Below are 14,080 nucleotides of genomic sequence, written 5' to 3' on the forward strand. Positions count from 1 at the left end.
AAAAAGTTCATATGTCTGCTTATTCGACTACAAGTAAACTCGATACCCCAAAAATGCTAGATAAATTGATAGATAAAATAAAGTACATTGATTTAACTTCTAAAATACATATTCGTGTCAAATTTTCCATTAAATCTGTCAAACGATTGACCGTCTACCAGTCTGTACTTTCGCAATAACTCACAACTTATAACTCAAACGCAATTACTCATAAACGGTATGCTTAAAACCAATGAAATTAGGTTTGCTATCTTGTAACTACAACTGCAGTTTTGTGTCAATTTTTAATTTCATTCGGTTAGAGCGAAAAATCGTTATACATATTCACACGATAGAATCAGGGAAAATATTAAATCCACGCCAAATATCTATATTTTTGTAACGATTGTTCCCTAATGTCTTTCTCAAGGTATGAGAGCTTAATTGGAAAATGTACGAGAAATTATTGGAGCGACCACTCCACTTATTTGGATATAAGAACAGGCGAATCAGAATAGGTCAATACGGATTTTTCGGCCAACTGAGCAAGAAGTCAAACTAAAGAGGAAAGAATGTTTTCTTTCAAAATTGGAGTAGATAAAAAAATATTTTTTTGTTGCTTAGTATTAAATAACAACACTAATGAAAGGACTCATTTTCATAGTTTATAAAATATGATACGCATAACAGTATTAGTGAACTGGACCACTATGATTATAAATTCCAAGTCACGATTTAGGTAATTTATAAAACTTTCAGCAAAATTGAAGTGACATTCAAGCAAGTTCTCAATTTCAGTCACACAGTCATCGATTCTAACAACACATAAAAACAAGAAAATTTTAATCCTTTTATTATAAACAATATAAAAAAACATATAAAAATAAACCTGTACATAAATAATTACATAATTATTGCACTTCGCTATCATTTTCCGCTGGAAGTTTATATAGTTTCTCGAAGACTATTTCTTCCGCGTCATTTAAATGAAACAACGCCCGAACAGCAGGAATCTGAGTATTGGTAAAAAAGTATTCACCTTCTTTTTCGCCACTCGATATGTACCATAGTTCTCGAAAATACCTCTTGAGAAAGTTCTTCGGACATGCACCCTTCGTTGCAGAAACCATACGATGGCAAGTTTCACCTCTATAATGGAAAATTGATAAGTAAAAATAACTACAAAAATAAGCATGTAGATAATATATTCGAAATGAATTAATTTAAATTGATTTGCGTTATTTTTTGAAGTTACATAAAGGCTTTTTTAGGATGAACCCAGCCCGCCGTGGTCCTTTCTGAGCTTGCACATCAGGCGCGCAGACGGACATCTGATCTTGGCGAATTAAACCATGCTTCAAAAGCCAAAATTCAGCCAACAAGTAGGTTGGATTAAGGTATCTGAACACGTTGAAAAGGTCGATTTTCACCAAAAATGACATTTAAAAAAAATTCTTCTATTGGATAGACCAGTCTTTGAGCTTTCCAAAACATTTACTTTATCTCTAATTTAATTAGAAGGCAAGATATTAATATTTTCGTAATGATCGGTAAACCGGAAGTGGGCATTTAAATAACCGAAAGTACCGATTTAAAGGGCCAAAAACCTATTAAAAATTTGTATAAACACAAATTTAGTTTTAAATACGGAACATTTTTTGCACTGCAAAATGCCAATGAGAATTTCAACGGTGTTTTGTGGAAATTTGTACCTAAAGATGTCTTTGTTGAGCTCCGGACCCTCAGATTAGGGGCATTTATGTCTATAATGCATTTTAACGAAGGTTTTTATAGGATTACTGAATGTTCTTAAGGTTATTGGAGTGTCTCCTAGTGCAAATGCAGTTAGAGCATTTGCTGAGCTCGAAAAAGACAGAATAAATGAATCTAGGAGGCATTCACTGCCAAACACAATTGCCAAAAAAAAAAAAAAAAAAAAAAAAAAAGGATAAAAAAAAAGGAAAATTATTAAAAAATGAGGCGGAAGAAGGTATAACCTATAAATGTGGTGAATTTTAAGTATGTACACATATAATTTATTATTAAAACATGTTAGTGAATACTTTAAATGCATTTTTCTCAAAACTGATTTTTACTTGTTTTTTTGCTCACTTCAAATCAAATAACTCAAAATATAATTGTCATATTATGATGAAATTAGGTGGACTTTGTCTTTGTACTATTTTCTAGGGAATGAACTAAAAGAATTTAGATTGAGTGAATATTTATTAATTTACAGCCTACTGTTCGAACAATAACGTCATAAATTTACTAAAAATTTCATGATAAATTCTTCGACTGGTTGTAAAATTTTTATTTATTATTATAACCAAACGATTGTAGTTCATTCGCTAGAGAAAACTATGTAGTTTATTTTGGTATAAGGTTTGTTCGGATCAGAGTAATAGTTTTTGGTGTAGCCAATTTGAAGTTTTTAAAAAAGTTGCTAAATTAATGCTATTAAGTGCCACTTTTCGAAAAGTTTTAATGTTTATTTCAAATACTGACATCCTATTACTAATTTTGAATAGTCTTAAACCTAGAAATATGGTTAAAGTATGTCTACACCATGTATGTCTACCACCACTTACCTTCACTACACCATAGGTTTTAAGATCTGAAATTCTAACTAATTCACTTCGGCCTCGTTAAGACCAATGAAATCATGAGTTGCGATCAATTAAATCAAAAACCTCTCTCCTCTACACTAGAACTATTATTGAGGGTAAGTCAACCATCTAACTCTCCGACCCGCCACGAAGGCACACGGATTTAAACCATAAAACTGAATGACCGGACCGCCGCAACAGCAACATTGGCGGGAATTGTCATTGAGTCCTAAGGGCCGTCACCGGCCACGGTACAACCCTCCCCAAAGGAAGTACGTCCCGTCATCGATGGGAAGAGCCAGATCCCCCACCTATTAGTGTACCCTCCAGGGTGGCGAGATCCAACCGCCATGCCGGAAGCATCTCATCCTCATTTCGAGGTGCCCCCTCGTGGGTTTATTATTGAGGATAAAAAAGCTTTAAGAAAGTATAGGACAATATAGGACATACGTATATAGATAATTCATTTAATTTAGAAACGGTCGCTTTTGAAATTCTCAATTCGTAAATAAGGGACCCTTGTATTTGCTATAAGTAAGATTAAACAATAAGAACAAAACAGCACGAAATGATGGTTACTTACTTTTTCTGGCTGATGAACGCGGTTGTATCCTCCAGAATAGCAAGCAACTTGACTAATGCTGCTTCTTTATTTTGATCCTAAAAAATAAAATTACAACTTCTGCGGATTTTAAAGCAAAAAGGAAAGCAATCTTCGATTTGAGTATAATTAAAGTAATATGGTCCAAGACAAAATAACCAAAATTCGAATTTTGAATAATATTAAAAAGATATTATGTAAAATGCCATGAAGCAAGTTCGAATTTTCACTAAGTTCCAAGTTCGCAATATTCCACTAATACTATGTACCCCCCCCCCCCACACACACACATAGTATCCAAAAGTATTTTATTTTTGTTCTATAACCGTATTCTTGTATTAATGAAACCACTTTTTTCCTCATATCTAGAAGTTAACCAGCATTTAAATTTTTACAGGAAATGAGGCAGTAACTTATTTCTGTTTGTACAAATGAATGAAATCATAAATGATTGCATACTTATAGTTAGTTTATATAAGCTTTCACTTACACGCAAACCTATCAGTGAATTTGAACTATGTGTGGTGAGATTATTATTTCATTTAGTAGCAAGTTTATAGCCTTTTCCGGGACACTTACTAGTAGCTTTAAACATTTTTTCATCTGTACCAGCCTTATTTACCTTTAAAGATAATCTTCTAAGAAGGTACCTTTCACTAAACAAGATAAAAATGTTGCTGGAATATAGTTCACTATAAACAGCTGAAGAGTTTGTGAAAAATAAAAATAAAAAGCTCACAAAAGCATGAAAGGAAAGCACCTTACAGGTAAGGCTGTGCTGATTTTCGATTTATCGAGAAAAAAAAAATCGATATTTTTGAAAAATGTAACTTGTAGTTAATTCAGATTAAATACACAATTTTATTCGCAGCTCACATTTAGCACTCAAGCGTACTTTTTTTTTTTTTAATGAAAAATGACAGAAACTGAAGTTTTAAAGCCAACAGTAAAAAGAATAAAATTTAAAAAAAATTATTGTATTGAAAAATGCAGTATTATAAATTGTAATATGCAAACATTGCTTTGGCATTGACACACTTTATTAAAGGGGTTTTAACATAATTATTTTTTAATTATTTTTATTCAAAAGAAAGGAAATATTTTTATTATATAAATTGGAGTTTACTTTTATTTGGAGCTGTTCTGAACAATCAATATGTTAAGAGATGCTATTTATAACTTATAATAGCTATAAATAAATTATGATATTATGATATATCGAAAAATATCGATATGTGTTGGACGATATATCGCGATGATGATGTCCGGTCATCGCCCAGCCCTACTTACAGGAGGCGATGAAGTCAACAATTTCAACCACTTGCAATAAAATCTTATAGAAAATTACGCGAATCTTCGTTTTATTTTAATTCTATTAGGAATTATTTTATATAATGCAAAATATTTCCAAGAGAAGCGTCTTTGTTCACATTTTCTCTATTTTCGAAGTACACAATTAAATTTTCTGTTTGAGAAAACAGTTTCTTTTAATTGTTTATCTTCATTCATGGGAAATAACCAAATCATACTCTGATAGTCAGTTTTTTATTATTCAAGAAGATATTTATATTCATTTTAGAAACAATAGCGAAATTAGCACTAGGCTTTAATTTCTAAAGGAAGAAAATTAGACATTGAAATGTAGCAAATCACTTTTGAATCTTCAGTATGTACATTCCTAAAACTTTTCATTCTATTTTTGTTTTAATTCATCGAAACAACAACAAAAAAAAGCGATTATTTTTTAAATCAGATCATTGTAAATCAATTTTATGTCCCATTTTGAGATACTTTCTTAAAGGTAATGAATTTGCATGCGAATCAGAAAAATGTACAGGCAAGCTTGGAACAATGTAAAGAGCGGAACTGGGCTTTAATTTAAATCTCTTGCGTTGTTTTATTTCTATACTAGAATTCTGTATAGATATCTTCCTTACTTTTGTCATCATTTTTGAAGCGATTGATATAAGAAACCAATCTCAAAGTAGGTATAAAATCGTTTCTATTTTTCAGCTCCATTTTTCTTTTATATCTGACATGTAGAGAAATTAAACATTTTTATATTTTCTATAGTAGCTGGATAATTAGATTTGCAATTTGATACACAGAAGACTGGCGGCATTGTCATCTTTAAAAAAGAATAATAAAAAAAAAGCGTTAATTTATTTATTCAAGCGAGCAGGATATGATTTAGAGCCAAATTTAAATATGGTTCAATTTCCATAAGGATAGTTTCAAAGAAATTTTTTGTAAAATTATACCATAATTTTTTAGTATTTAATAATGGTTTTATTTATGATAATATTGTTCATTTTTTAAAAAAATTAGATATCTTCGTTTTTAATATAATTATTTTAAAAAGTAAAATACTTTCTAGAGTGGAAAAAAAAGTTGAGCATAAAAAATAAAGAAAACAGAAAATTTGTATCTTGCAAAGTTCAAATATTTGATAAACAAAACACCTCCGACACCTTGTGCTAATGTACCAACTGACATAAACAGTAAGTGTGCAAAACCAAATTCAAACAAGTCTAAATCTGTATTGCAGATGATGTAGAGGAGTTAGAATTATGAAAATAAAGATATAATAACTAGCTTTTTTTTCTCCATTTAACATATACTGTGACATCGCAATTTTGAAAATCGCAAACAAAGAAATGTGCAATTTGACTATTTTATTCTTAATATTAGTAATGATGCATTTCCCCCACCTAAATCGATAAACTCTAACTGACAGTCTCCATCCTATCTTGCACCGTTTTAGAAATAATATTAATATTGGATTTTCCATCAGATAACGCAGTAACAGAGGCTAACTCCAAAGTTTGCCACCAATATAATATTGTAATATTGTAAATATTGTAAAAGTTTTACAATATTTCGACACCACTTTCATCACTGTAGTCGCTGTTGTTCTGAATATAAATGTGAGTGTAAGGGATTTAAATAGGCATCTTGTACATAATTTAATCTACAAGTGGAAAATTTGAAATAAAATTCCATTTGGGAAGCAATTTGGGAATATCAAATAATATGGAATAATTATTTTTTATTTAATAAAAAAATAAATTGTACTTTTTCTTCACATATCAAGCGAAAAACTTCAAAGATTTACAAGTATATAAAGCCTTCGCAATTTATGTTTCCAATTATCGAACCAGACAAATGCAGCTTAAATCGCCGAATTTAAGTATATGTAGTAACGAACGCCTGATGACGAGCGCCATCTGCTGGCCAACAGGTGTTGACGCTTGTTAGACGGAGTGCAGATGAGACGGATCTGGACGAAAGTAAAGACGTGTGAGATGAGACTGGTCTCTGAACGAAAGACGCGACGTAACATGTGAATTAATCCTGCGACGTATTCGACGAAATCTATTTAATTTCTTTTATGTTAATGTAACTGCCCGTCCTAAATGTAATTAAATGTGCGTTCTAAAATAGTAGTGATTCCAGAGTCCTACATATGTTAATGTTCAGAAATTACAAAAAAGTTATCTGTAAAAGAAACAGAACATTTCTGGTACATACCTCATTAGAAAGATGAGAAACATAATACTGTATATCGTCAATAGCAATAGCAGCTGGGACACTTTCTTTTGTATGAAACTCACACAAGTACTGTAGTAAACCAGATGGATTTTCAATGTACCTGTATTATAAAAATATATAACTAAAATTTATCACCTTTTTTGTTTCACAAAATACAAGTCATTTTATTAAAAAAAAAATCGCACATATCTTGCATTAATGTGGAAGATGCCTCTCTTTTAACCCTTTAAAGGGCCATTTTTTTCTAGTCATATTATGTTAAAATATTTTTAGGCTTGAAATTAGAATAAGAAAAGGGATTCATTTAGCTTATTAGATAAATTTAATTTGATTCATTAATTAATTTGGTTCATTAATAATTAAGTAACAAACCAAGACATCATTTTGTCTGAGATAAAGAACTGAAGCATTTAAGTTTCTGACTTACTAAAAAAATGTGTCAGAACTTATGCCAACCTATATAATTTCATACAAAGATTGATAAATTTAGTGGGAAGCATACTTCCCACAGCCCTAGAAAGGGTTAATCAATTTGCCAATTTTGTTTTACATTTCAGCACATTATAATACGAATTTTCCAATTGGAAGTATATGTTTATTTCTAACAGTTTAGTAATCAGCTAATAGATCACATTTAGAATAAACATCTTCATAATAATGTCCAACAATAGTAAAGATGATACAATATACATCTTGGAAAAGTGTATCGATTCTTTGACGGATATGGTGAAAATTTGACACAGATCAGCAGTTTGATGTAGAATGCATAACATATCCACCCAGTTAACTGCGTTTATCAATTACCGTGAGCAGGAGCGGTCTTCCCGAAACTTGCTCGCTAATTCTCAAATAAATGTATGAATATTTTGTGAATAACTGTAAACCACTGACTGTAAACCACTGTAAACCACATATTTGTAGATCAATCGCTGAGATACTGTTAATATGCAAGTGGTACAAAAAAATTATTTTGGATGCATTTTTCCGAAAGACTGAAACCAAAATTTAACATAGAATTACAATTTTGACAAATAATAATGTAGAAGCGGTTGTGACAGTCCCCACAAGATGGCGCAGACGGCGCCAGGGAGAACGCTAACTCTAGTGGATATTGAATGAAACTAGAGAGCGAGGGCTGGTCTGTTCGTGTTGAATGGCTGTGAACCGTGGTAGCACGATGAGGTGCCCACAATGTAATATGTACCAAAACTGTAAATGTGTATAATAGAATATATATTTAATCCTAGACGCCGTTTCGTAGTGAGTTCTTTCAGAGAATGGACATATTCGCTCCAACAATAATAATAATTACTTATCAAATTTATATTTCGTTTTAAATTTATCACGTTTATAAGCTTGAGACAAAGTGCAAATCGACAGATCACCCATCTCTTCGTGGATTTGTATCCAAATTTGATACAGATGTTAAGATGTTAAAGCTGTATATCAAATTCTAAACCTCTTCGTTTATTAGTTTTGTAGTTATTGTGATAAATGATATCTTTACAATTGAACAGACAGATTTTCTCCTAAAAGATTTTGCCCAAAATTCGACAGAAATCTACAAATTTGGTGTAAAGACTAAATACCCAATTTCAATTGCCTAGCTCGAAGCGTTTTTGAGTTATCGAATTCACAAACAGACATAACGTTTGCCAAACATGTTTAATTCCAAAAATGTGTTTTTGGGATTAAACCTCGAAATGAGGATGAGATGTGTTTTTAGGATTAAACCTGGCACCTCGAAATGAGGATGAGATGCTTCCGGCATGGCGGTTGGATCTCGCCACCCTGGACGGTACACAAATAGGTGGGGGATCTGACTCCTCCCATCGATGACGGAACGTACTTCCTTCGGGGAGGGTTGTACCGTGGCCGGTGATGGCCCTTAGGACTCAACCATAGTTCCCGCCAGTGTTGCTGTTGCGGCGGTCCGGTCATTCAGTTTTATGGTTTAAATCCGTGTGCCTTCGTGGCGGGTCGGAGAGTCAGATGGCTGACTTTTCATAGATACTTTCTCTTTACACCTTAGCGACGAAAATGAGGTGTCTAGAAATATAAGAATTATGGCGATATTTCTATCTAAAGCGAGTTTCAGAGATCCTTCTAGATTTTTCGATGTCCTACTGAAAAAACTATATGAAGAGAAAGGCTAAAGCAAGTGAGGGGGATTGCGCACTGTTTGCTATTGGCGTTTCGTATTTTCCTGTGGAATAAAACATAATTATTTGTTATCGAACTTGTTGGGCTTTTTACCATATACTAATTGGATAAATTTCTATAACATTCATTTTATTTCAATATCCTTCATTGCAAAATCGTTTTTCACTTTATCATAAAGAAAAGAGAAAATATTGTAATGATCATAAAAATTCGAACGCGACATTTAATGAATCTCCACTTTTCAGATCTCTCATCTTTGAAATTATATCTGCCTATCTGTGAACAAGGCATTTTGAATTAGAAATTTTGAGCCTAGATGCATGAAATTTAGCATATAGACTTCACACCAAATTTGTAAATTTCGATCAAATTTTAAACAAAATCCATTCTAATAAATTCTGTCAGCCCGGCTAAACGAATATAAGTTACCACGACAACACAAAAACGAAGACAGTTAAATATATAAAATTTGAAATATACATCTCTAGAAGTATTGACCGTCTATCTCTCTATATTTTCACAAGCACGTAAAAGCAATAATTAAAAAAAACACGTAATTATTTAAACAGATGAAATTTAACATATAATTTTGTGACTTAAGTTGTAATTTTATATCAAATTCTGGTTTCAATTAGTAAGAAAAAAAAAAGGAATCTAAAATGCACATTCGGTTTTCTGATACTTATGTACTAACCGCATTCCAGCAATTAATCGCCAAAAATTACATATAAGCTCCTTCTTAAATATTGTTCGTTAATAATAAGAAATTAATAATACGCAAATACATTTATTAGAGTGTATGCGGGAAAAATTTCGGGTATTTTTTTATTTCCGATTAAACTATATGAATCCAGTTTTTAAAACAGCAGTGAAATAACTTACACCATTTTGATGCACTGAAGCGCCAAAGGTGAAGTCTCCGGCATGCCTAGCACATGATAAGGTCGCTGTTCAAGGGGTCTGGGGCAAATGAAAAAGACCAGATCGCCAGCACTTGCGATTGACAGGGCAGCTTGAAAAAGAAGAGAAGTCTTGAACCTGAAAGAAAAAATATTATTTTAAACTTCAAAATATATATTAAAATGAAAACATAAAAATTTCTGAAATGGGCCTATATACATGCTTAATTAAAATGTATTCCATAATACATGACTGATTAGATTTAGTTGAAGATTAATTGATAAATCCAGCATTCTTTGGGATTAAAATCCTTTCCTGTATAATATTTTTAACACATAGTTGTTTGTTTTCATGCTGTTTTGCCTTTTTTCATCATGTGCGCCAATGAGTTAATTTATTCATTATCTAGACTTCCAGTGCATGCAGTTTAGTTATATCCATGTTCCATTTTAAAATAAATAAAAAGCTATACAGGAATGGACCCTTTTAATTTTTGAGCGATGGCAAGACGACGAGAAAGACATTTGAGCCTTCATCTCCTCTCTCTAAACTTTGCCACATGAATAAGATGGTATTTGACCAGTTTATTAGGTTCACATGACGGCAAATACTTGGTGAAATCAGATTTTAACACTGGAATTCTTCGACGCCGAAGTCGAACCACCACCTAGACACTGCGATTCTTTTTATTTATTCATATTTTAACTCTTTAAAGGGCCATTTTTTCTAGTCATATTATGTTAAAATATTTTTAGGCTTGAAATTAGAATAAGAAAAGGGATTCATTTAGCTTATTAGATAAATTTAATTTGATTAATTAATTAATTTGGTTAATTAATAATTAAGTAACAAACCAAGACACATCATTTTGTCTGAGATAAAGAACTGAAGCCTCTAAGTTTCTGTCTTTCTAAAACAATTTGTCAGAACTTATGCAAACCTACATAAATTCATACAAAGATGGATCAATTTGGTGGGAAGCATACTTCCCAAGGCCCCAAAAAGGGTTAAACCGATTTAGCTTACCCAAAGGATGCAAAAAGCTAGATACAAGTCAGAAAGGAAAAAAAGTTTACAGATATAAGCTGCATTCGCCTTAGATGGAAGGAAATCAAATAAGAGAGAGAGAGAGAGAGAGAGAGAGAGAGAGAGAGAGAGAGAGAGAGATAATGATACACATTATGAATAATATTTATATTATGTTAATAATGAAGAAACAATGAATATATAAACCTAAATGTAAGTAAATAAAATCGACATATACATGAACAAATTTCTTAGCTTTACTGAACAGAGAAGGAAGAGGTATAGGCTTTTGTAGTATATAAAAAAGAGGGGGTGGGAGGGTACTCTATATTCTTCCCAACCTCGTTGATCTCAAAAATAGCATTTTTTGTATTGAGTAAGTTTTTGATCGTGTCTTTTAAAATTATCCGGAGTATTATTCGTAGTCAAAAGCAATCCGGAAATTATCCGGAGTACATGCAGTCGTAGTCAAAAGCATAATTATCTGCAAATATATAGCGATGAATCAAGGAATTTAAAGCATATGAAATAATAAGAAAATTTAAGAAATATATTGAAAATTTATTTTAAATTAAAAAGTTTCACATCCATGTGCTCAATGAAATAATTTAAACCACCTCCCCCGTTTCTAAATAATCATTATCCAATATTTTACTCGGTCTTTTACCATATTCCTTTTCATTTTGCATTTAATATAAGAATAGGTAATGGAATATTCATTTCTTCTTTTGTAAAATTCATTATTTTGAAGCAATAGCCCACAAATTTATTAACAGCAGCTCCGGAAAATATGCAATACAAAGAGGTGTTGATTTTAGAAAGTCAAAACGTGGAAAATTTTCTATCATCCGCAACGATTTCTACAACAGTAGTTATGTTTCATATCTTAGTTTAAATCAATCAAAGATGGTTCTCGTATTTCTTCACTATACTAAGCACCAAACGCTTATGTGCGGGATGCTGAAAATATCAATCTGAGTACTTGTAGTATTCAATGTTTTGTCCAAAGTTCGCAATTTTTTTAATGAAGATGAAAGGTAAAATGCCAGAAAATTTCGGAGTGATACTCTTGCTGCTTCTGTATACGAGTTCAAAATTGTCTCATTCTGTTACTAAGACAATTTTTTGTCCATATTGGAAACAAAGGAGAAAGAATGAACCATAAACCTTTAGACATCTTCAACAATGCTTGAATGCATCTATAAACATCTGCTTGGGCCTGAAGCATATTTTAGAATTTTTTGAACAACCTCTTATATCAATTTTTAAATTGTACATCATAATTATATATTACAGATGAGCGCAAAAGTAAACCGGGTTAATGTGAGGATTTTAGCTCATAAAATAGAATGAAATTAACATGAAAAGAGGTCATTACGTTTCCAGCTAATACGTACAAATCTCGGAATTTATAAAGGTTTGTACGGTACAAATCTCGGAATTTATTAAGACTTGTACGGCGCTAAAGGTTTCGATTTTTACAAATTTTTACTGTCTTGTATATATACTCTAGAGAAAGTAGTTATCGTCACATAATTCGAACTCGGGATTTTGACGAACCGGGACGAGAATTAGAACTCCCTGAATTCGAATAACACGTTTTTTGAAAATGTCTGCCTTTCTAAAATAAACAGATAATATTAGAAAAATAAAGACGGTTTGAACTAGATGGTTAAAATTTGGTATACATTCTTTACACCAAATCTGCAGGTTTCTATAAATTTGGATAAAATCTGTTCAGTGGAAGTCTGACTGTTCGAATATAATTTAACACGATAATTACAAAACGAAGAGAGCTACATAGACAAAATTCGATATACAGAATTAACATCTATAGTGTAGACACCTATCAATATTTGATCTGAATCCAAATTTGTATTGACTATCTGTACTTTCAGAAACATGTTGTAACATTCCCCGTTTCCCAGTACTGATAAGACATTTACAGCCAGCTGTATCATCGCTATTAATTACTAAACTCCTCGAGATAGCTAGATGGTGGATCTTTTCACCTGGGTGGTCTCGCATCTGTTCATTAGCGACTACAGTGAAAGACCACATGTGGGGATTCCTCGTCCAAGAGATATTGATAGTACCTTCAAAGAGAAAGGGGTGTCCAAAAATCTGGATGCTAAATGTTTCTCATTGTGAAAGGACTATGATAACTCCGTGCTCCAGAATAGTCAGTTATGAAAGGTGCATCACTAAAAGGACCTTCGCACGACCGACTGGCGTCGCTGAGAGAGCATATTGCTGAACCCCGATTGGCCGAAAGAGAGCTCAAATGACCAATGTAAATTAAGAGGCGGAGATTGTCGCCAAAATAAAATGGGGAGATATTTTTTTTTTTTAGGGGGAGGAGAAGAAACGAATTGCAAGTGGACTACGCTCACGAGTTCGGAGTCCGAGAACTACCCCTGGAGTGGTCGTGTTGTCTAACAACCTGTTAGTTCTCTGTGGTGTTGTTTCTCCGTATTGATGGAGAACTGAGTTTCAAGATAAACCTTCGACTTCGCCTGTTGTGTTTCCTACTACAGGTGTAAATAACTATTTATTTAACCAAGATTAGAGCAAGTTGTTCTTTTGTATATATAGGGCTGTAAAATAAAGAATTGTCTGGAAATTCTGCTTCGTTATTTGATTTGTCTAGATCAAGACATTAAAATGTAAACGCAATGATTTAAATATATCAAATTTGATATGGGATTTTGTAACTACAAGCGTAGTTTCGTATCAAAATTTTTGTTTTAAACGGTTGAGAAAAACGTATTTAAAACACTAATTTAATTTTGAGATACAATAAACACATTCCAGGGTTTAATCGCCAAATAACTCGCCAAGGATGACACGACAGATTCAGTAAAAAAACTTCATTTCACTCCAAAAGTTAATATTTCGTATCTACTGTGCGCCAATGTCATATAAAGCGTTCTCTGGCAAAGAGAAGATAGTTTAGGATGACTGCTCCCACTGATTTAAAAATTAATTTCACATTTAATACTCAAATTTTATTGTTATTGTTAACTCTTCGGCGAATAATGATTCACAAACCATATTAATAGTATTGATTATTATTAATGGGAGTCATACCTACCATTTAAAATGAACTACAATTCATCACAAAAAAAGAAATTATTTTAAACGGGATAATGAACATAGAGCATTTTGAATATAAATATTTGCAAATTGACGAAATCGGTTCCAGATGTTAAGGCGAAAACTTCGCCACGGTTTTATTTTGCAATATCTC

General features: G+C 32.2%; 1 protein-coding gene across 1 annotated transcript in view; it reads right to left on the bottom strand.

Moving 5' to 3' along the window:
* Positions 1–809: 809 nt before the first annotated feature.
* Positions 810–14,080, bottom strand: part of LOC129981651 (uncharacterized) — a 33,261-nt gene continuing 19,990 nt past the window's right edge. Inside the window, exons 2-5 of the mRNA XM_056092581.1 lie at positions 9,787–9,942; positions 6,721–6,841; positions 3,172–3,248; positions 810–1,128 (exon numbers count right to left, since the gene is read on the bottom strand). Coding sequence (XP_055948556.1) covers positions 891–1,128; positions 3,172–3,248; positions 6,721–6,841; positions 9,787–9,942 — 592 coding nt within the window. The 3' untranslated portion in view covers positions 810–890. The remainder of the gene's footprint in view (positions 1,129–3,171; positions 3,249–6,720; positions 6,842–9,786; positions 9,943–14,080) is intronic.

This window comes from Argiope bruennichi, chromosome 8 (assembly GCF_947563725.1).
Source record: "Argiope bruennichi chromosome 8, qqArgBrue1.1, whole genome shotgun sequence".
Taxonomy (NCBI): Eukaryota; Metazoa; Arthropoda; class Arachnida; order Araneae; family Araneidae; genus Argiope; species Argiope bruennichi.